The sequence below is a fragment of the Acipenser ruthenus genome, chromosome 13 (genome assembly GCF_902713425.1).
Source record: "Acipenser ruthenus chromosome 13, fAciRut3.2 maternal haplotype, whole genome shotgun sequence".
In the NCBI taxonomy this organism is placed as follows: Eukaryota; Metazoa; Chordata; class Actinopteri; order Acipenseriformes; family Acipenseridae; genus Acipenser; species Acipenser ruthenus.
Window position 1 is genome coordinate 21,422,422 of NC_081201.1, and position 25,008 is coordinate 21,447,429.

A 25,008-nucleotide genomic window follows, 5' to 3' on the forward strand; every position below is an offset into this window, starting at 1 on the left:
TTGACCTAGGGAAACCAGCATTTCCTGAATTGCCTTACAGTAACTAGGGAGTAGTGTTTTAACTGCCCACATGTTCCTAACTGATTGTATAAGTCCTGTATTATCTTTCAATGCATGTATTGTTTGTGAGATACATGAGTCACTTCTATGACAACTGTCAGAGGTGTTTTTTTTTTCATTTCAGGTGCTTTGTTGACTTACAGTAGCAAACCAACAATTAAAACACATAATACATAATTGTAAAAGTTACTGGTAGCCCTTTACATCCAGATTGTGGTTGTTCATCTGGGTATGGGAAACAAAAAAAACACAGTTCTGTCATTCTTCCAGGTACTGTAGCTGTTCCCATGTCTCAGTGTTTCTCTGTAAAGCCCTCAAGTTTTTGTATATGGCAAGAATGAAAGTATTTGAGGAGTCCTGTGTTAATGTCATGTGCAACACAGTTTGAAAAGAGCTGTTAAGATCTGAAAGAGCCGATTGTGGAAGAGCTTCAAAGATATCTTCTGTCACAAGACCTAAGGAGTAATTGACAGCCTTTTTAAAAACTCAAACATTTCCACTGGGATAATATTGTTCAGCGCTGCAAAAAAGGTAGCCACAGGTTTCATTCACTGAGGTTGAAACAGAGTACATACTGGACTATCAAAAGTATTTCAAAGCTGTCTAATAAGAGACATTTATTAGTAGAGATTTTTCTGTCTTATCTGTTTTAGTTACGTGACAAGGTTTTATCTTCAAAGTTGCTGAAGAAGCTTCAGTAGTGTTTATTAATAAAGTTCCTGCAACAAAAGTACAATTACATTAATTAATATGACCCATGTTATATGCATCGCTACACTACCAGCAAGTGCTGTACTTGCTTTAAAACACCTGGAAGACCCTAAACGCGTTGTGTGTATGGGTCATAATCTGCACTTCTAAAACAGTCTGCGAATTACTGGAGCAGGCGCCTCTAAAGTGTAATTTGACAAATCAATCAAGTTCTGCAGTATGCTAGGCTCTGTTTACAGTAACTTGGATCTACTTTAACCGACCAGACAACTGTAATGAAACTTGTTACAGTGTGCACATTCATTACCAGAGTATTAGAATGTAGGTCATGAGTACTGTGCTAATGAAGGCTATATTTATGGGAAGAGGAAGAGAACATACTTTAGGTCACCGTAAGTCTGGATGTCAAGGCATCATTTCTGGCTCATTTCTGGTTTGTTATTGCTAATGATTATCAAGACTTTAGGATCTGTTCAATCGAGATTAAACTTATAATAAACTAAGACAAGTAGACAAGCCTTTTAAGTTGAGCTATTTATTGATATTTTTAAGTTATTCCAGGGTGTCTGATTAGTTGATCTAAATTGGTATAATCTAACTAGGGCAGCAGTGTGGAGTAGTTTTTAGGGCTCTGGACTCTTGACCGGAGGGTCGTGGGTTCAATCCCAGGTGGAGGGACACTGCTGCTGTACCCTTGAGCAAGGTACTTTACCTAGATTGCTCCAGTAAAAACCCAACTGTATAAATGGGTAATTGTATGTAAAAATAATGTGATATCTTGTAACAATTGTAAGTCGCCCTGGATAAGGGCGTCTGCTAAGAAAGAAATAATAATAATAACTAGAGATACTTATCCAATTATGATGAAACTTGGTTTGGATATTCTCAGAATATATGAAAGCCTACATGTGTCATACAGTCTAACTCGCTTAATATCCTGTCAATGTCACCTTTCACTTATTACCAACATATTGAAAAGTCCTAGCCAGAATATAATAGGAGTCAATAGGGACAGGCTCTTGATAATATCACGCTGGCTTTGTCACACTGTGTTTATCCCTTCCATTCCATACAGTACAACAGATGTCCACCCCACATTGCTAAGATTAGTATTACATTAAGTTGCTGTACATAATTGGAATGTCTGGCATACTGTATGAAGTATGGTAGCACTGTATAGCATACATGAAAAATAGACCATATTAATGAACAATGTTGTAATCCATAAAATGCCTAGATATTAAGTGCTACAGCAAAGCAGACGTTTGTTATATTAACACTGTTTTAATTGTGTTTTACTGGCAAACCTGTTTTTTGTTTTAAAAGCTAAACATTTACTAATAACATACATACTACAGTACTGTACAGAGCATGGGCTTGTGTTGCAATTAGTATAACAGGCTTGTAAAAAGGCCATGCAACGTTATTCGTGTGTTTTCATTTGCGCTCTTAATCTTGCACAAAAAGCTTTTTTTTTTTTTTTTTTTTTTAGTTATCAGTAATTACAGTGCACACTAAAAGCTAAGGCTTCCATAGAATCTTGAGCAAATCAAATGGCTGTTTGTTATGCAATCCTAGCCTTCGTCTCCATTCAAATATTTACCATTAGAGGGTGGGCGATTAAGAGTGTTGTTGACAATTCAAGGGCCTCTTTAATTTCCATGTATGTTTCTTATGCAGGCTGCACAACCAGAATGTCATTATTCTAGCAATTGGATTTTTATCGTCCATGCAGTCTTCATTTATTTACATAGTAGTGGAGCAGTTCACAACACAAAATGACGAGCTGGCCAATGGCCAAGTGATATATTATTGGTTTGTTTTTTGGTATAAATGTGTTAACATAAAGCAACTTGGCACTTTTTTCTGAGTAAACCAATTCAATTTATTTTGGATGTACTATGTGGAAATATGTCATCATCATGTAGCTTCACTTTAAAAAATGTGGTGTGTGTTTCTTTTCAGAATTGTTGTCTGCAATAGAGGGCCAATGGCTCTTTTTTAAATGTGACCTATACGATTATTTTTAAAAAGGAATTATTTCTCACTTGCTGACTGTAGACACAAAAATTGGAGCCATTTGTTTTACTTGTGCTCGCTAAATTGTTCACAGAGCCCTTGTGGCTTAATGTAAAGTGGTTTAGACTGATTTGAACAGAATAACCATAATCATCCTATCATAATACTTGAGGCCCCTATGAAATAATTGTTTTTTAATCGAAAACCCTACTATGTAAATGATAAGGTAACATGGGATCCAAAAGAACAGAAACAAAAGAAAATGAGTAGGAAAGCATGACAACCTACTATTTACTCAAGTTGAACTTTAACTTTTACACTAACGACACTTCTAAAAGTTTATTTCAAAGCATAGTGAAAACATGGTTAACCAGAAGTAAGCATTGTAAAGAAGAACCACAGGAAAAGCACTGGCAAACTGCAACATGACCTTATGTTGGTAAACTTTTTTACTATGTAAGAGCGCTCAGAGCTATGATAGCAACACTGTGCAGCTTGTGTCAAGGAAGACCAAGTCAGTTCATATTTAAAGTACTAGCCATCATTTAGTTATCATATTGTGGCAGTGTGCCCCACCCCTATTTGTATTTTCTGTTTATCTGTTGTATGTAGTGTGTTGGTGTATGTTTAAGTGCACGGGATATAATGTGGGATTATGTAGCACAAGTTTTTTTAATTATATATTTGTATTTAGGCACTTCACGTGCAGATAAAATGTGTATTAGTATGTGAGCACGGGGAATGCACAAATTAGTTCACGTGATGGGAATCAAGTGAATAATTAATTAGTAATTGAATCCCAGCACAACTGTATGTATAGGTGCACGTTTCACTCACTCGGAGTTGTGTGTTCGAGAGTGGAGAACAGGAGAGAGACGAAGGAGAGTATTTATAAAATAAATAACAATTGCTATTCATGTTGGAAGCTCCAGCACGGTACTTGTTTAGTTTTTTCTATTTGTCTGTTTTTTCTATTTGTTTTGGCCACCGCATTGTTTGTTTTGTTCAGTGTTTTGTGTTTTGTTAATCCTTTTTATTTTACAATAAACCGGCGCATCAGCGTGATTTCATCACTCACCAGTTCTGTCTGTGTCTTATGTTCTTCCGGGTCTGATGTCACTGCTCAAGCCATCCTGTGACGCATACATTTCTTTCTTAGTACTATATTAATTTGTTGAAATAAAATGTTGACACTTTTCTTTTTAATTCCACAAAAAAAAAGCTGTTTTGTATTGGTAAAAACTAGTGCTGGGATGAGCACGGGATTTTCATGTTCAGATATTCGCTCATAATTTAAATATACGTTCATTTTCAAAAAGTAATAAAAGCCATTATATTGCTCAGAATGCAGGCAGAGACAGCATAGCAGCAGGGGCAGGAGGGCATGGCCCCTGTGTGTGTGCCTTTATTTGACAGCAAGATGTTACAAAAAAAAAACTGTCAGGACATCTCTGTAAAACTAGTGGGGAAAATAACAAAAGCACAATGTTATATTAGGCAACTGCAAAAATAAAATGCAAGGTAAAGGATCGGGATGAACAATTCACGTAATTTGTCAGCTGTCTGAAACAAAATTCAGTGGACCAGAATTAGACGCAGGCAAGATATGAAGGTAAAAACAAAGATTGTTTTGTAATTAACAACTTACAAAATTGAATTATGAAAACAGAATCAGCTCAATTTGTTGAAAGGGACATCAGCTGATTAAAAATAAAACCCAAAAACCTCAAGCCCTACTTGTGTGTGTTCACATTTACTTTTTCCAAAATACGTGTTTTATTTCTTTTTAGTAATGTGCATTACTATTAACATGAAGCATAGCACATTATTTTAAATTAAAATACAGTGCATGGTGGGATACTATCATATTAATTCCCACTGTTCATTGTGCTGCTAGGAACTATAACCTAACTATTCTTAGGTGCAGTGTATGGACACTTTAATTCCGACTAAACGTGAAACGGTACTTCAGTGTGGACGCTTTGAGCTGGATTAATTAGAACGGTTTTGAGTACGGGTCTCGAGATCGGTTATGTAGTGTGGACAGGGCCTTGGTCATTTCTAGCAAATACATGTCCCAAAATATTCATTTGAAATTCAGATATTTGTCCCAGCACTAGTAAAAATAGAAAATAGGAAAAAAGAAATCAGAAAATAAAACAGATTTCATAGAACCATAAATACTGTACAGTACATGGGCAGAATGACCTCATTGACATCTGACACAGGAAAAAAGTTTACCACCAAGTTTAAAAATGAACGGACTCAAGTATATCACATACAGTACAGTATTTCATCACGGCCTCTGAAATCTTGGGAGTACAGTATATATTTATAGTGGTTGTTCTGAAAAATGTAGCGTCTACAACTGTTTAAAAAAAGTACCTGTTTTAATTTTCACTGTTAACATCCTGACAACTTTTTACACTAAAACTTTAGTCTGTTTCAAATCTCTTTTCAAAATGCCTGCTCTAGTGCACCAATAGGATAATTGACCACATTGTCAAACAGTTTTTTTTTTTTTTTTTAACTGCTCTTCCTGCTACTTACTCTTTAAAGGAAACACTTTGGAGAGAATATGTTTTGAAAAATAAGCAAATGTCAATGATGTGGGAGTTGGGTGCTCCTGCTTATACTCGTTGAAACCAATAAATCTTACTTAATGATTGTGACTTACTGCACAGACCAACATCTTGGCAGGTGTGTTTGTGTTGCCCACTTCAAATGTGAGTGACAAAACTGGTTTGACCACAATCTCATACAAATTGTTGAGGATCCATGTCTATCTCCCAGTAATTCCTTTCCTTTGCATTTGTACTGTCTTGAAAAGATTGTCGGCCCTGTTTTCAAGCAAATGCAAAGGCAGATTATTAGAGAGGAGTAAAACAATTGTGTACCGCACTGGTGCTCAGTTCTGGTCCTCGAGATCCAGTCCAGGCCAGGTTTTTACTCCAAGCAGGTTCTTAAATAGTTAATTGACCTGCTTGGAATAGAGCAGTTACATTATTGTTAAATTGTTTTTTGCTAGTTTTTTAGTGTTAAAATGAACAGAAGCATATGTAACATATATTGTATGTAAATGCCAAGGGCTGTCCCTTACACTGTATGATGTTTTAATTTGTTATACAAAGTGAAATATATTCCAAAAGTAATTGTTATGACAGACTTTGATAGACGGCTGATTGTGGGTGCCCAGTTGTCTAGGTAATTCCTATTCTCTTTACAGTATGAACATTCAGGAAGGTTTGTTTTTACCTGTTTGGTTTAACATTGTAATGTTTTTTTTTGTGTGTTTGCTCTCCACAAGCATTTTTATTTTTCACTGTGTCTCAGTAGGGGTGACTTCCAGCTTTTTATGTTTTGAAAGATACTTCTGTGACATAATGCTAGATGGCCATACAGTTCAGAGTATGTTATGGTCCGGTAAAAGACAGAAATGTCTGAAAGTACGTTGCTACTGTAAGCGTAGGAAGAGATTGGCTGGAACTGTGGAAAAATATAACTTTCCCTGTAGATTTGCTGTCTTAATCACTATGCAGAAATCTCTTGCAGCTTTGCTGAGGGTTGCTATAACTAAAACTAAAAATTATACGAATACGTTTTTATTTTTTAAATGAACATTCTAGAAACAGACTGCATGGCATTAACAGTTTGATTTAAACTGTTCTTGAATGAAGATGCTGAATGTTTGTCTTCCTACTCAGCCTGTTCAAAGATACAGTAAGCACAGAACTATCTTCCTGCTCCTGTGTGCGTTCATCCTCACTAGTCAAGGACTCCAAAGCAAAAAATTCTGCATTATGAATTATTTATAAAATGTTAGCAAACAAAAGACAAGGACAATACTAAAGCCTGTTGGGACAGCTACTTCAGGTCAGTCGTCTGTGAGCAAGTTCATTTAAAATCCTCCCTTAGTCTGCATATGAAATTTATACTGGGGATATACATCATTTCAAAGTAACTGCTTTGCCGTGGGTCACATAAAGAATTGAGTCGTATCGGTCCTGATCCAAACCTCTTGTTACAGCCACTACCATGGACTTATTTAACCCGTTGGTAGTGAAGTATTATTTTTTTGTCACAGTTTCTGGGGGAAAAAAAAGGTTATTAAGAAATTGAATTGGAAATGAACCAATCCGTGCGTGAAAACCGTGACAGAGGACGGTGCATTTTAAGTTTTTGATGATCTGTGTGATTTGATAGGGATTGAGTTAACAGGTTCTTTCTTGCTCTGGATTTTCTAAAACCGTGTTTGGAGAGGTTTCATATCTCGACACATTAAACTTCAATTCTGTGGCTGCTGTTTATGTAACTCAAGCTGTGGTTCAGCTGCCCAATGTTTCTGTTCTCATGTGCAGAGATGCTCTTGAGACTAGTAATCGTTTATGACGTCTGTAATGCTCAAACGTCTTTATTTATTATAAACCTGTGCAAATAAGTTATATGTGATGATATTATTATTATTATTATTATTATTATTATTATTATTATTATTATTATTATTATTATTATTATTATTATTGTAATTATATCCTCCACACCTATTACATCTTTTCCTGTTATGAGCCATGCTGTGTGCTCACTCAACCTGTCCTGAGCTTTACTATCCATTCTCCACACTGAGGCCTGAATGAACCTGCTTGCAGAGGGAAGGGAGGGCAATCATTGGAACAGTACAGTACCTTACTACCCTTTCTCTTCACACACACAGTGCTCACCGAGAATGGGGTTGTGGCCGTGGGAAATGCAGCTTTGCAGTACCTGCAAGACTTTAATAACTGCTGATGATTTGCAGGATTCAGTTGGTTTAATCTAAATAGCATGGGAGTTTAACAGGGTGATTGTCCACTCTTACCCCCACCCACAATCACCCTCAAAAACACAGGTTTTTGGATCGCAGGAAGCAGCCACTTGGTATAAATATTTATTTTGGCACTGGAAGAATACTTCACACAAAGTACAAATGACAACTGAATTGTACACAAAATGACTGACACTCATAAAGACAAGATCACGAATGACAAAATGCACAGTAAAGGCACAGCATTACATAAGCACCAGCCCTGCCTGCTCCTAACAGGATGAATTATTCAATAAACACTTACACCTGGAATGATTTAATACACAGATAAACGATTATTATTTAACAATCATTCCATTCATACTTTTTACAATAAACATTCATATATTTTACAATAAATATGTTTCTTTTCCTTTACACGTTTTTTGTTTAACCTGCATAAATACCTTTGTTTACAAACAACAATCAATAAACTATTCCATTATTCTATGTTTACTCGTTACCATTATTATTCTCTAGCTCCTAACTCTTACCAGTAAAAACTGAAAATTAGCCTTACCGTTGGAAGATTGCCGAACATATGACTATAACAAAACACTTGTCCCACATGTAAAGCTACATCAACTTCATTAAGGTAAGCACCCTAATCTAAATATTCCATCATATATCAAATATACTTGCTCAACAGCATGCAACGATACCTAAACACACGGCTGTATCGCCAATAGAGTAACAATAATAATAATAAACACAATAACAGGCATGTCTGTTTTGAGATGTGAATGTAGCTGTTTTCTCAATAGATATTTCCCTAGTAGACCAAAAGCACTGCTTTGCATTTCATGATTTGCCAAATTGGATGGCAGAAATATTGCAGAGTGGAAATTCTTCCAATGACTGTTCTGTACTGTGAGGGTAAAAACAGGAGGAGGGCCGCCATCCACATCACAGCTGACAGCGCTGGAGTCAAGCGGAGAGGACAATCCATCCCAAACAAACAAAGGGTCTTCTCCGTCTTGCCCTTCTCCTCCAAAGGTTTTCCTTTCTGTTCTTAACAAGAGCCAAGCGTTGCCACATCAGGAAGTGTATCACAGCAGCCATCCTGAGGCCAAAGACGGGTCTCTGAAGGTGTGTGGTTTTATACAGCTCTTAATTACTCGCTTCTACAATGGTTTGCATGTTGTCGGAGGAGGTGCAAAGTTTTTGGATGGTCAACAATTGCCCAATCCTTACATCTCCTTATAATGTTTGCGCCCACTTAGTATTCAAGATCCCCGCCCAATTCCATGCTCCTTTCTTCATTTGAATACATTTAAATGTTATTTAAATGGTTAATGATGGCAAAGTGCTAATTTGATATCGGGTGAGGAACGGCAGGTGAAAAACATTCTCGACATACGCCGCATTTTTTGTGACCGCTAAAGTCCTACTTTACGCCAGCTAAACACGTTTTTTGGCAGCAATATGGGTGTTTTGCAGCTGCAAATCACATTGCACATAGCCGTACATTGCCCCCTAAACATTGCCACTGTTCTAAATGAATAATACAAGGCCTACATCTAACAGTGCGTGTTAGTTGATTTACATGTGTAAAAAATACCACATTTTTTTATATTTTAATGATTGTAATGATGTTGACATTTAGAGCCCATGCTGTTTAGAGCTAATGAAAAGACACCCGAGACCTACAGTAGAGGGGTATTTTAGCTATAAACCACAGCAGATATCACTGTAGTACTGACACCCATAACATGTATTAATCCTTCAAGTGCTAAAATACGGGGTGAGAATCTAATGTAGAGCAGGTTTGCTCAGTGCCATTGTCAACTGAGGGGCTATATTGAGACACTGTAGACATTTATTTACTTCACCAACTAAAGGGATTCATACTTGCTGTATGTAAGGGACCACAATCTGATTTATTCTCATGTGATGGCTGTGTTGATATTTCAGAGGGAGTAACATCTAGTTTTATCTTACTGTACTTTCACTTGTGTTCTGAGAGCTGGATTTTCCACTTCCCCTTTTTAAGTTGAAAATGTCCCTGCTTTAAAAGTTAAATAACTCGGAATTGAATTTAGGATTAAAAGGGTTAATATAAAACTGGTGTAGCTACAGAGAGTGTGATGATAGCTGCAAATTTTGACTATACTAAATAAAACAAGTATGACTACAGTACATCCTCCACCAAGGCTGTAGATTCCTATGAAGGAAATGGATGAACATAACACATCAACAGGATGTGTAGAATAATACATTGACATGAATAGTTTAATCAAAATTAGTTAAGTGGCATTTAAGACCTAGATGGTGAAGTGCAAAACAACGGGTAGCAGTCCCGAAATAATAATACACAGATTGCAGTGATGAAGACAGTAAGACACACACAAAGACACACACGATCACAAGTCCAAAGTAAGAGCTATAGTGCTCGTGGTGAAGTGCAATTTATCATGAACAAATGTGCAGTGTTGTACGGGTTTTGTGCTGGCCTGTAGCGTTAGCTCCGGATCGTGTTAGCCATCTTATAAGAACAAACAAGAAGATTTTAGCAAACAAAAAACTCATGATAACAATACGTTTCTCCTTCCGGTTCAGGGTTAACCATACAAAAGGACAGATCACCTCGCTACGTCCCCTTAATCAATCACACCCCTTTGGTTAACGATTGCAATCTGTGGCTGCCACATCGTTTCCCTTCGGGGTCGATAACTTGGTGTACCACAGCTTCACCCCCTTTCTAGATGGCCAACTTCCACCTAACCCTGGGAATGAATTGTCTGGCCATTCAGTCCAGGGCACTCTGTTCCCTTTACACAGCGCCCTAACAGGTCGGGAGGGAGATTTATCACCAAGAATCATTCTGCCTCTTGCACACAAACCCAGCGTATTTTTATTTTTTTTAAAACCTTGTTGGTTGATATCCCTTCTTCTGTTATTACTTCTTAGTTAATTTCTTCATAGTCGTACAGCATTTAAAAATGCAGTGAAAAGGCAGGGTGCGAGCATACATATTTATAAACAAACCAGTTATAACATGTTGCATGAATCTTTTAAATGTAGCAGTACTGTGGTGGAATTAGCTTTTGCTTTTGCAAAACAGTTCGGTTGTGTTTGTAACCTTATAATTTATATAAGGTCATACAATGCAGGATTCAACGGTATTGTGGCACACGTTACTTTTTTGTTTAATCACTGTCTTTATAGGTGTGTATGATTTGTTAGTTACTGAAATCTCAGTCGAAGACATAAGAGGATAATTTCATACCACTTAATTTGCACCGATGAAACTTAACCTGGTTAACCGTACTGAGGGCATATCAAATGCTTGGATGACAGACATGGTTGCATTCTTTTAGAACTTCAGGATAAAACAAAATACATTTTGACAAGGAATTGCATTAGTTCCATTACTTAGTTGAGCACAAGTAGGTTTCAATAAATACTTTCTGATTTAAATGAAGAAACAGCAATGGCAAGGACTGAAAAAAAAGAAAGAAATAAAATGTACTGTCAATTGTATGTACTATTTATTTCGGGAATAAACAAAGCAACGTTTAACTTGAACTGCTATTTGGCATCCTTTGTTTTGTAGTTAATTCACTGGGGTAAAGTAAGTCCTACACAACTTATTCTTTACTCCTGGGATATTTTTCTATTTTAACGTGTTACATATTGCACTAATAATAATAATAATAATAATATTGTACACCCCTCCGTTGTTGCAAACTGCTAACTGTGAAATGCATTATAAGGTCAAAAATAGTACAAGCCCATTAAGGAAAAAGATATTAAAACAAGGCCTTGTCGATTTGCTTGTGCTGTATCTCCAGTATAACTGTTACCAGTGTCTGATATGGGAGGAGCAGTGTAAACAGTGAACGGCAGATCACCTCAAACACACACAGACTCCACTCTCCACTCCTCCAAGGACTGAGCGCTGCACTGCACTATAGTGACTTTGTGTTTTAACAAAGGCACGTGTTGTCTTTTTTGAACTGAGAGTTTTGTGTAAAAGCTCAAGGGGTTTGTTTAGGTACTCCATCTAAAATGGTTTTGGTGTGTCGTTTTGTGCACACAGCTAGTTTCTTTGCAAAATGGGTGGTGCAGTTGTAGAATTGGTGTGGGTTGATTGTTTTTCATACTGCACATCAGTATGTCTCATTGCAAAATAGAATATACTTCACTGGAAATTTGATCGGCTGAGAAGGAGGGAATGATTTATTTGTATTTGAAAAAGAAAATTCTGTTGTTTCAAGAGGGATTGAGGTTGTTTGGTGCTTGTCTGCAGAAGAGAATAAAGAGTTTTAATCTTATTTTATTAATAACATTTTTAATTTCCACAAATAAAGTGCATTGGTGTCAGCTTTCATAACATCAGGGGTGTAACAATGCATCATGTCTCGAATCGTGATCCTTTCTTTACATGATATACTATATCATAATAGAGGTACAGTATGTTTCATTGTATTGTGATACAAGACCAAATGCCCAACCTAGTTCTTGTAGTTTACCAAGTGGTTCTTGAATGAAGAATAAGTGTGTTTTATAGTTTGTATGAATACATACTCTCCCTAACTCATTTATTTTTTGTCTTGTAACAAAACAGTCCATCTGTACATGATTATTTGGTCTTATTATGCACGCACAAGTACTGCAGCCCATCCGGACCATCGCATACATTGTGAGACATATTGGAATATCCTTACATTAGTACCTTGGCAACAAAAAGTCATAGAATTATTACAAATATCATAGAATGTTAAAATTGCAAAAATGTGATTTGAAACTACTTTAAGTTCTCTTCTTGATGTACTTGCCTGTATACATTAAAAAACAGGGACCAAAATCAAATATTTTTTTCACCACTTTATAAATTGTATTTCTGCTCTCACCCTAACAGGTTGGTTTTTAGTATAAATTCAGTTTCCAGGAGTAGTTTTTACATCCGGTGTATAGTATATGTAAAGTCACAGGAACAAAACCATGAGAAAACCAGGTGTTGAAGGCAGGCATGTGCAGAACATGTCTTTGCATTGTGTGTAGGCAGAGTGACCGCCTAACAATGCTAAATATATTTTTACGTACAGACACTCCTTAAAACTAGGCATACTGCATGTAAAACAAACCACCAAATTATGTATGACATTCAAGTAGGGCTTGAATTATTGAGTGCCCCAAATACTGAAATGTCAAGGAATATATTTGTTTTCAGCAGACATCATGAAAACTGTTAATTGCTTAATTTTCAGGTCAACCGTATGATTAAAGGGATTGCAACAAATCAATTCCATAGACCTGTTTTGCACTTCCATTAGCCACATACGTCTCAAATGTGATGTTTTGAAGAAAAAAGCCAATAAAAAGTACTCTAAAAAGTGATCGATTAATTCCAGTATGTTGGGCACATATAAAATATATACACTGGCAATGCATCCTTATGTATAAGGAGTAATACAGAATAATTTATGACTAATTAAAGCATAGTATAGTTACTACTGTACTTTGCACTGTAAAAAGGAAGCATAATTCAGCCATACAGATATGCAGTTTCTAACTTCCTTTCAAATAATAAAAAACAACACAGCTAATATGACAAAAGCATTGACCAGCTGTATCTGGGAAAACAATTAACCAATTATGATGAAACTTTGTATTGCAGTAACATTATTTAGAATAAGTTATTGGAAGGAAACTGAGAGTATCAGATTTTGTGGATTTATCGAGTAAGAATATGTTATCTACACAGACTATAAGGTTGTGAGGATGTATGAAGGTGTCTGTCTGTCTGTGCATTCATCTACTGTACAGTATCTCTCTCACATTTGCATTTCCATATATCTGGTGACCACTTACTAAACATTTCACTACCATTTCTTATACTATTCTGTACATACTATTGATATACTGTATCATGCCAATAGCGGCAATTATAAAGGTGTGGCACTAGATTTATGTTATTGACATACAGTACTTGTATGGAGTTAAAATCATGGGGTGTAGGTTGAACAAATCAATTTGTTTCACACCATACAAAATCGCCCATCAGGACCATAACACGCATCATGATCATATCAGGATATTGATATTGTAATATGTAGATTGACTTCACTATATAGTTACTCCTCAATCATGTTGTCCTTCCAGTGCAGAGCTATCTGTTGACATGGCTTGATACCTTGCGCTGTACTTCCTTGATCTTCTCTTTCAGCTGGTTCAAGCTTGAGTCCAAGCCTGGGAAGAAGAGAAAGGACCGAGGGCAAATCCAAGTCAACATCCAGTTCATGAGGCACAACATGACGGCCAGTATGTTTGACCTCTCCATGAAGGACAAGCCACGCTCGCCATTCTCCAAACTCAAAGACAAGATGAAGAGAGGGAAGGGGGACGGGACCTTCTCCGACACCTCTTCTGCCATCCTGCCCACGACGAGCACCCCCCGTTCTTCCGACCCTGATATCTCCGAGATGAACCAGCACATGAAACCCAAACCAAAAAGAACGCATCTCCTGGGGCCCCAGCGTCTGTCTGCTGCCCATTCCATGTCTGATTTGATCGGATCCCATTTCTCTGGAGACAAAGTTAAGGCTAGCACAATTGGGCACGCTCCGCTGTTTCGCCCCAAGCTAGACTCCATGAATTCCATTGACGAGAGCGGTAAGAACTCCAGCACTCTCTATTTGCTGCAGATCTCCACACCCACTAACATAGTTTGTCCTGGAAGTGTTTTGCAGCATCATGTGCCAATTACTGCCCTGCTGATAAATTGTGTCTCCTTGTAAAGGGTTAATATTTAAGCATTCCTGTGAGGGGAGCTTCTACACATTGGTAAATGTGTCTTTGCCACACCTACTATTGCTCTGTCATACAGGGGTGTAGTGGCAAAAAATTTTAAAATACCAGAGCTAACTAAGAATGACTGCAAACATAAAGTGAACCCAAATGTAGCAAAGAGAGTAGAACTAAAGGGCATAAACGGAAGCTGAGTAAATGTTTAGAACAGAAAATAAGAAACATGTTTTTACACAGAGTTATAAATGCTTGGAATAGGCTACATGGAGTACTGTAATAGTATCTAAAACACTGGAAACATTAAAAAAAAAAAAAAAAATGGATTCCGTCCTGTTAAATTATATCCCCGTAGAGTCTAATGGTGTGCTAAGACGGGACAAAGGCAGATGCTTGTTTGTTTGTTTGTTTGTTTTTAAGAAAGAGCTGGCATTTTACTTGCTGTTCTGACTCTCTTGTAGGAAATGTGATCTCTCCCCACAAACGATCTCAGAGCGTCGACACTGCCAAACCAGAGCAGCCTGGCAGCGCTTCCACTGAGGGTAAAGGGCACAGTGATTTGTTCGCCAACATCAGCAATTCTTTGCCCCAAAAGTCAGCCACTCTGCCCCGGAACAAAAACCCCTTTGAGTCGAGCAGTGGTGTGGCGTGGGAGGGCAGGACCAACATCAGATCTGAGAATAAGAAGGAGAAGAAGGAGAAAGTGGGCCTTTTGGAGAGAGTCAAGGGGAAGAAAGATGGCAAGAAGTTGGATAAGATTGGTAACGGGAAATCGGATAGTTCCGGTGACTTGAGGTCTCCCAACCCTTTCAGTGACAATCTACAAGGGGATGCAGGAACAAACCCTTTCTCCACAAACTATAAGTCAAAGACCAGGTGAGTCTTGCTGTACTGGGTCATGAAACTCACAATAGAATGACACAGATAGAATGTTATCATCTACATGTACATAGTATTACATTTTGTAGCAGTAAATGAGGTACAGTTACCTGTTTAATAATGCCTGTTATATGAGTTATCTGTCATTGTCCGTTGTAGTTTCAGCCATAGACAGTTTTATGCTAAAATATCCTACCGCATTTCCTGTTCATTGGTGCAATTATAGTCCCCATGCTTACTGTAAGACCATTCAGAAGTTATTACCATTTAATCAGACTGCCTTCAGTGTATATCCACTTGCATAAGTTCATACAAACTCCATATCCCTGAAAATGTGGCAGGTAGAAAACTATTCCATCTAAAAATGTATTTTTTAACCACTGGATCTGTTTCTGAAAAAGCTCCTACAGGCGGAATTTCTGAAGTGAAATGACATAGTGTTGGTACAAACATGCTAGTTTTTATTGAATCATTTTTATAATTTCAATGCATATTCTTTAATTTTGAATTAGCTGGAAAACAAGTCAAATTCATACCGTAGTACTAGGGGTGCAATCGGCAACCTAATTTCTTATTCGATTATCATACAGTCATTTATCAACGATAATCAATGCATTGAGTTTTTATTTTTCAAAATAAAGAACATTATTTTATTTTTTATTTCTTAACAGAACATCCAATAACTTAAAACAATGTTGTGCATAACAGTTAAACAAAAAGCCACAACTTACATTCATTGCTTTGAAACAAAAGTAGGCACAGTACAGATTTAACATTATGACACATAACATAAAGGTAAGGTATACTGTGTTTTTGTCACTTTTTAATGAAAAAAAAAAAAAAGCTTAGACTCACCAGTGAAGCAACTCAAATAATTTTACATTGGGAATAACACAAGGACAGGTTCCAGTTCCAAGGACTCTGCATTTTCATTTATGTTATGTGCCTATTCTAATTCAAAAATATTAAGCCTAGACAGTTTTGCTGTTCTAATATTACTAGCAGCAGAAAAGACTCTCTCACTAGGCACACTTAAGTAGCCGAGCAATTGGACTAAGGATGGGAAGCACTGTAACGTGGTTAGCACTGTAACGTGGTTAGCCCACCACGTCAAAGAGGATGCTGACATTGGTATGCTGCTTTCCTCTATGTATGACTTTAATTCACGCAATACGCTCTGCTTTCAAGTCATCTTCTCCAATGTTCTCGCTGTACATTTCACAACATCCTCAATGAAGCTATCCAGCAATGATGATGCATGTGCGCATTCGGTCTTGTTTGAGGTAAGCACCGGTGTTTTTATTGATGGTTCATACATTTCCTCGCGCCGTTAGTCCCGCTTGGTCACAGATCGTTTGGGTGTTTTGCTTCTGTTTTTCTGCCTGCAAAAACTCAAGGACGTCTTCCTCCAAGCGATCAAAAACCTTGCGTTTGTCAGAAGGATCCATGAATGAAAGACACTTGAATCGTGGGTCAAGACATGTAGCATTCTGCATAAAACGCACAACATCTTGTAATGTGCGCTTAAATCCCAATTGATCTCCAGTTTGCAATCTCTTTGGATTGGAGAATCCATTTCACTCAGCTGTGGCTGTTTTAAGCTTTCCAAGCATTGGCAATAGCATCGATGAAGTAACTTGCTTTTCAGAGCTAAGAATGACTGTGGCACTCTTGAACGGTTCCAACACTGTCATTAAATCTCGAATTTGGGATATGTCACTCCCTGAAAGTATTAGCAGATGATCATCAGACTCCAGTGCTTAAGAGGGCAGCACATATAGCAGTTTCTTGCTCAACAATGCAATACATCATGTCATAGTTCCAACACGTGTCAACATGCTTCAAGAGTGTATGCTCAGATAGCTGCAGTAACTTCTGTTTTTCTTTCAGTGTAGCTGTAGAAATAACACTACGTTTGAAATGTCCTACAATGTGTCTTCATTTGGCTAATATCCTGCTTGCAGCTCTTACAGTGTATGCCCGTTTCACAGACAGATGTAAAGTATGTGTCATGCATCCAATATGCAGATGATCCAACAAGTCCACAGCATTTGTAATGTTGCTGGCATTCTCTGTTACATAAATTGGATCATCATTCTGCCTTATATTCCATTCTCTCTCCATTTCAGCTAGCACAGCACAAAGATTCTGTGCAGTGGCGGTCGTTTGCAAGACGTAAGACTTCATTTCAAAGTTAGAATCTAGCATGTGAGCAGTTACAGTAACATACACCTCCGTGGCTTGGGATGTCCAAGCATCTGTAGTGATACTAATGCTGTCTGTATTTGCTGTTGTTTCCGATTTCACTATAGCCTTCGTTTCTTCTCAAAATTACATTTGTAAAATGTCTTTGTGACGGCAAACTGTACTCTGATCTGAAAGCTGTCAACATCCTTTGGAAAGTGGGGGAGTCAACCACATTCACTGGCTGCATATTGCCGGCAATAAATGCAGCCACATACCTTGTCATGGTTGTAGCGGCTGGAGAATTAATTGGCAGTGTTTTGCGAGTCCCAGCCATAAGTGCATCTTATTCCTTGTCGAGTAGTGCCTTGCCAAGTAGTGAAATATATCCAAATGATGAGACAGATTTGTGGTATTTCCACAATACCGCAGTTCAGCATTGCACCGTTTGCAAAATGTTTTCGTTTTATCCAAATAATTTCCTCCCCCATTGATACGGAATCCAAAGAAATTCCAAACATCACTTTCCAGCCCTCCCTTTCCTTTGCCCCCAAGATCACCAATCTTTTGTGAGTGTTTTCTTACCATTAGAAAAAAGTATCTTAATTTCTAAATCAAGAAATGTAACAAGAATAGGCCAACAGTCGCGAATATGGAGTCCTCACACTGCGAGTATCCTAGCAACGCAGTGTGCAGTCCTTGTTTATCTACCGCATTAGCTTTAAAAGACTGCGATGGACTGGCGTCCCGTCCAGGGTGTAGTCTCGCCTTGCGTCCTGTGTATGCCGGGTTAGGCTCCAGCTCACCGCGACCCTGTAAAGGAGTAAGTGGTTAATGATAATGGATGGATGGATTAGCTTTAAAAGAAGCCCATTCTCACCAATATGTAATCAAATCTTGGGAAATTAAGGACTGGTGATCAACAATTGATGCATCAAGTAATTGTTGCACCCCAACATATATATATACAGTACTGTGCAAAAGTTTTAGGCAGGTGTGAAAAAATGCTGTAAAGTAAGAATGCTTTCAAAAATAGACATGTTACTAGATTATATTTATCAATTAACTAAATGCAAAGTGAGTGAACAGAAGAAAAATCTAAATCAAATCCATATTTGGTGTGACCACCCTTTGCCTTCAAAACAGCATCAATTCTTCTAGGTACACTTGCACAAAGTCAGGGATTTTGTAGGCATATAGTCAGGTGTATGATTAAACAATTATACCAAACAGGTGCTAATGATCATCAATTCAATATGTAGGTTGAAACACAATCATTAACTGAAACAGAAACAGCTGTGTAGGAGGAATAAAACTGGGTGAGGAACAGCCAAACTCCGCTAACAAGGTGAGGTTGCTGAAGACAGTTTACTGTCAAAAGTCATACACCATGGCAAGACTGAGCACAGCAACAAGACACAAGGTAGTTATACTGCATCAGCAATGTCTCTCCCAGGCAGAAATTTCAAGGCAGACAGGGTTTTCCAGATGTGCTGTCCAAGCTCTTTTGAAGAAACACAAAGAAACGGGCAACGTTGAGGACCGTAGACGCAGTGGTCGGCCAAGGAAACTTACTGCAGCAGATGAAAGACACATCATGCTTACTTCCCTTCGCAATCGGAAGATGTCCAGCAGTGCCATCAGCTCAGAATTGGCAGAAAACAGTGGGACCCTGGTACACCCATCTACTGTCCGGAGAAGTCTGGTCAGAAGTGGACTTCATGGAAGACTTGCGGCCAAAAAGCCATACCTCCGACGTGGAAACAAGGCCAAGCAACTCAACTATGCACGAAAACACAGGAACTGGAGTGCAGAAAAATGACAGCAGGTGCTCTGGACTGATGAGTCAAAATTTGAAATATTTGGCTGTAGCAGAAGGCAGTTTGTTTGCCGAAGGGCTGGAGAGCGGTACACGAATGAGTGTCTGCAGGCAACAGTGAAGCATGGTGGAGGTTCCTTGCAAGTTTGGAGTTGCATTTCTGCAAATGGAGTTGGGGATTTGGTCAGAATTAATGGTCTCCTCAATGCTGAGAAGTACAGGCAGATACTTATCCATCATGCAATACCATCAGGGAGGCATCTGATTGGCCCCAAATTTATTCTGCAGCATGACAACGACCCCAAACATACAGCGAAAGTCATTAAGAACTATCTTCAGCGTAAAGAAGAACAAGGAGTCCTGGAAGTGATGGTATAGCCCCTACAGAGCCCTGATCTCAACATCATTGAGTCTGTCTGGGATTACATGAAGAGAGAGAAGCAACTGAGGCTGCCTAAATCCACAGAAGAACTGTGGTTAGTTCTCCAAGATGTTTGGGCCAACCTACCTGCCGAGTTCCTTCAAAAACTGTGTGCAAGTGTACCAAGAAGAATTGATGCTGTTTTGAAGGCAAAGGGTGGTCACACCAAATATGGATTTGATTTAGATTTTTCTTCTGTTCACTCACTTTGCATTTAGTTAATTGATAAATATAATCTATTAACATGTCTATTTTTGAAAGCATTCTTACTTTACAGCATTTTTTCACACCTGCCTAAAACTTTTGCACAGTACTATATATATATATATATATATATATATATATATATATATATATATATATATATATATATATATTTAAAATCTCAGGAGTAAAATATATCCAGTGTCACATCTAACCTGTTACCTACATTCTGTACAGTAGAGTGTGTGTTCTTTATTAAGACCTCATTTATGCATTTTATGGTTTCCTTTGCATGATATCTTTTCATAGTCATTTATAAATTCTGTTCTATGAAAGAACACAAACATGGTCATTTCATGCAGTGTTTGTTCAACTATTCTAATAGTTGCTGCAGCACTACTTTGAAAACTGACCACTAGGGGTGTGCAGCTGTCATCTTTGTCTCCACTAACTTTGATTTTGCTAAGGAAGCAAAAATTGCAGTGTGGCATTTGGCATTCCTTAAAATCTCTAATTTCATATTGTTATTATTTAAAGCACATATACGGTACAGTAACATTATGCTAAGTAGTATTAATAAAAGGTTTAGGTTCACCCCAAGCATCATAAAAATATGTAAGTCATTAAGGTTAGTATATTAGTAGCAATAAATTAAATCCATGTTAAACAAAAGTGAACTGGTTGCCGCTCCAGGCACTCGCATTTGGTTACATTAACTGCTTCTGTATTTGACTGTGATCCTTATCCTCTGCTGTAACCACCACACTTTCCAAAACCTCCCCTGCCTTTATACGCAAGTAGTCGTTTGAATACATCCAAAAGCTGTGTGTAAGCAATTGAGTGTTCGATATTGGCACACAAACAAACCTGTGCATCTTGATTTCCTTTTAAATGCCAATACATAAACGGAACACTTGAATAAATGAGTGGCGTTTTTCCTATACTGTAAAGTGTATACTGTAGTTCAGGTTCCTGCTGGAAATGCAATTATTTTTCAAGTGTTTTGCACATTGTTCTCAGCTTCAGAAATGCATAATAGAAAAGCGTTGTTTGGCAGGAGCCTGATGAATTGAAATGCACACTACACTTCAACAGTTATTGGGACAGATGCATGAATGGAGAATGACTTGGAAGTGACCAATGTGGTAGTACTAAAAACACATTCTTAACATTAATCTCAGTATTGCAGAACATATTTTAGGGTGACAACAAATATCCAATCATCCCTAGAGATCCCTAGAGATGGCTTGCACATTGAAGTCATGCATATACACTTGCGTTGGTGTCACCAGTCTTCAACCAGAATAATTGAGAGTGGGGCATTTATTTCCTCTGTTATCCCACTCAGACCCCTTGCTTACTAAATATCTTGGTATCCCTGAACAGTTAATCATCTCATTTTAATTAATTAAAAATCCATCCCACAGTTGCAATAGTACCCAAATACTACCTGCCAATGTAAAACAACTGTGTAGTGGTGCTTCGGTTTAATCCAAAACTGCAATGGTGACTACTAAGGTTGATACCACATTGCCTTGTTCACCAGTCTTGGCAGTTTGAGGGTACAGCTACATTTGTGAGATAGCTAGAGCATTCAAATCTTTTGCATATTTTTTAAGAGGAGGCGAGGAATACCAAGATAGTAAAGAAGGGGTTTGAGAGACAAAGGGGCAATTCATGTTTCATTCTGTTAAGGCTGGTGACCCCATCATTTTTGGCCGCTAGTGTTGGAGTTGGGGATAGTTATCAATTCAGGAATGTCAAGTTATCATTAACTGGGAAATGGTGGAGACACCTGGTTTGTTCAATGAAACTTCCATTTCTAGCTGTACAGAGGTAGTACAATTTGGAATTTGAATTCACTGTGCTTGCAGTAAGGTTGTCACTTTTCTCAGTTAATTTAGATTCCCCTTTGCACATTTCTAAACTTTAAAATGCACTGTAAATCACATTCACCTTCCGGAAAGGTCACTGAACCCATGTTTAAGGAGTAGCTTGACGTGAAAATTTCTTAATTTACAGTCCTTGACAGGTGTTAACGGAGAGGCCTGTTTATCTCAACGTGTCATTAGGTAGAGCACTTTAGAAGCTGGCCGTATTAACAAGGCCCTCGGAGGTAGGCAAGAGGTAATTAACAAGATCCGTGCAGATAATTAATGAGTTTTTCTCAGTGCAACCGGGCAGGGGGATAGACAGAGACACTGTGTTTGAAGTGGACAGGTTGGTACATCAAATAAATCAACCAGACGTCGCCAGGGAACGTTTTTGCATTTCCAGCAACAGTAATATATATATTTTTTCCTGGTGTTCTTTCAAATCATTATACAGGATTTCATTATCATAACATTTCCCTGTAATGAGTCCAGAAATAGAATAGAATAGAGAAGATATTGCACTTTTCCACGCAGTGTAAAACAGCAATCTGTAACATGAGGCCTGGCTGGAATACATGCAGTCTCTACAGAGGACACTTGCTTATGTCCTTTGGTGTCTTCCCTTATGCAATACCTATTAAAAGCATAGCAAAGTGTAGTAAAGCACAGAGAGATATGGTAAAACATATTATCAAAAAATAAACATGGCAAACTCTGGTAAATGCAGTATAACCATGGGGAAACAGTAAGTGACCATGCAGATTTACTGTGATAAACCTTTATATGGCGAGCGACACTAAATCAACAGTTTGATCAGCAAAATCTACAAATGTACCTACTTTTAAAATCCCTAAATTGAGACCTAATATGGGCCAATGCACCTTTGTATATCTGACATCTCATCTTTGAAATTCCTTGCCTTTAAACATAAAAAACAGCCTTTTCACAATACCTTTTTAAATCTTGCTGCCTTCTCCTGCCAGGACCCCCTTGAAATATTAGATGTGTATCTCAAGGGTTCTATCCTGGTTAAATGACTGAAATAGAAAATGATACAAAGTGATTCTAAACAAGATGATGATGAGTACACATGTTACGATAACTGTGGTATTACGAGCTGTACCAAGCTGCTCTTCAAATGTGTCTAATAAATGAGTTGCCTCTGCTGGCCAAATACCCAGTGAATCCAATTTCTTGCCTCACATTGAAACAGCATTTTTTATAGAAAGGACATTTCAAATTACTGCCACACGTCTTTAAGTGGAGACGTTGTTGGTTTCACCATGGCTTATTTGATCCAGTTCACTTGTTTTTTTCTTTCAAGGGAGATCAAAAAAGGCCAATGAATAAGCTAGTCCGTCATGTCTTTGACACATCAATGTGAAAATGAAAGGTGGGCTGTGAGGGAGGCTTCCTGTCTTACTGGGGTTCACACAATACTTGATGAAAGAGGTCCCTCATTCAAATGGCTTCTACAGTGAACAGGGCAGAACGCCTCAGATCAACGTTACAGAGCATTATAATGAGAGTTCCACTGGGCTTGATTCACTAGCCACGTTTCACCCGGGCTGTGAATCCCCCCCACCCCATGTAACCTGACCCCACATAGCACTGTCTGAACTATTGTGGTTGTCACTTGAATGTGGGCAGGATTGTTGTAATACTGAGTCTGTATTGACCTGCTTCTGTTGCCCTCTGGCTGTAGTCAGTGGGCTGATTCAAGAGACAGGTTTATCAAGTTAGAATGACATAGCAAAAAACTATTGAAAAATATGTTGTTTTTTTTTTAAAGTTTGTTTGTTAGTTCATTTGTCATTTGTGTTGCCTTGTAGTATCATTTGTTTATCCACAAGCCTTTAATAAATACACATAATAATAATAATAATAATAATAATAATAATAATAATAATAATAATAATAATAATAATGGAACAATGCTTATTTTAGTTTTTTTATCACAGTTTTTTTTAGCTCTTTCAATACTACAGACCTGAAAACTGGTTGAGAAAAGGTGATCCTTCCATAGTTTTGCAAGTTACATAGCTGCTGTGTTTTAATAATAATAATGATAAGAAGAAGAATAATGATAACATTATATAAAACCTATAAATAACCATTGACAAGCTGTACTATTAAATGTATACCAAACAAATCATGTTTCCGAGGTGAAGAAAGAGGGAATTGAATAAAGATGCTTGGAATATTTCTGTAAACCCTTTTATAGCAAAACCATTGCGACTGAGGTCGTTTTTTGCCACAGTTCATTATTTCAAAGTTGCTGTATGTGTACCTCAGTTTCTTACATCAGCATATCTTTGGTGTAAACGTGCATTATAGTTTTTATTCAAAGTTCAGTGCCCATAATGGGTAGAAATGTAGATGCTCTATGATTATCAATACCTTCTATCCCAGCCAAGTCTGTTCACGTTTAAAATACACGTTTGTCTAATTAGGAAAACTAGACAAAGGGCAGGAACTAATATACATCAAAGACTGGTGTGGTTCTGTAACATTTCTACTTTTTTGTATTTTTATAATGCAGCTCCAACTTAATGAAGCCTTCAAGCATTGAAGACATCAAGAAAGCTTTAACATCAAACAGACACAGCGCACCAAACAGCAATGCCTACCCCAGGGATGAAGCAAAGGTAAGGGGCTTTCCATTACAATCACACACAGGTCCAGTTGAATCCTCTATTCATGAAAATATTTCATCCATAACTATTAAACACTCAATAGAGCTGAGTTTAGAAATACTCCAAGAAGCTTAATGAATTAAATGACAAATGTTGACTCGAAGACATTGATCAAGACTTCTAGTTGAAACGTTTATTGTTGAATCTGTGAGGTCTTTTTTTGTATGTCTAAAATCTGAAAAACATCTTCACACTGAGCATTCATTAGGTAAGCTTTCATTTAAGTAAATTGCCACTTTTTGTGATTTGGTGGTATAGTTTATTGTAATTTATTGATATTTATAAGACTCAATGGTTGAGACAGAGTTTCCTTCTTGAAACCAATTTCTCTAGTGTGTGTGTGTGTGTGTGTATATGTATATATATATATATATATATATATATATATATATATATATATATATATATAAAGAAAAAAGAAAAGGATATTTCAGGTTCTTAAAAAGGTAGATTAATTGATTACAAATCATTTACCAGGACGTTTCGGACTACATCGACTGAATACAAAAAACAGTGCTTTATATATATATATATATATATATATATATATA

General features: G+C 37.5%; 1 protein-coding gene across 1 annotated transcript in view; it reads left to right on the plus strand.

Moving 5' to 3' along the window:
- Nucleotides 1-25,008, plus strand: part of LOC117418541 (rab11 family-interacting protein 2) — a 39,407-nt gene that overhangs the window by 2,681 nt on the left and 11,718 nt on the right. The window contains exons 2-4 of the mRNA XM_034031700.3: nt 13,803-14,248; nt 14,842-15,256; nt 24,304-24,409. Of these exons, the coding sequence (XP_033887591.2) occupies nt 13,803-14,248; nt 14,842-15,256; nt 24,304-24,409 (967 nt within the window). The remainder of the gene's footprint in view (nt 1-13,802; nt 14,249-14,841; nt 15,257-24,303; nt 24,410-25,008) is intronic.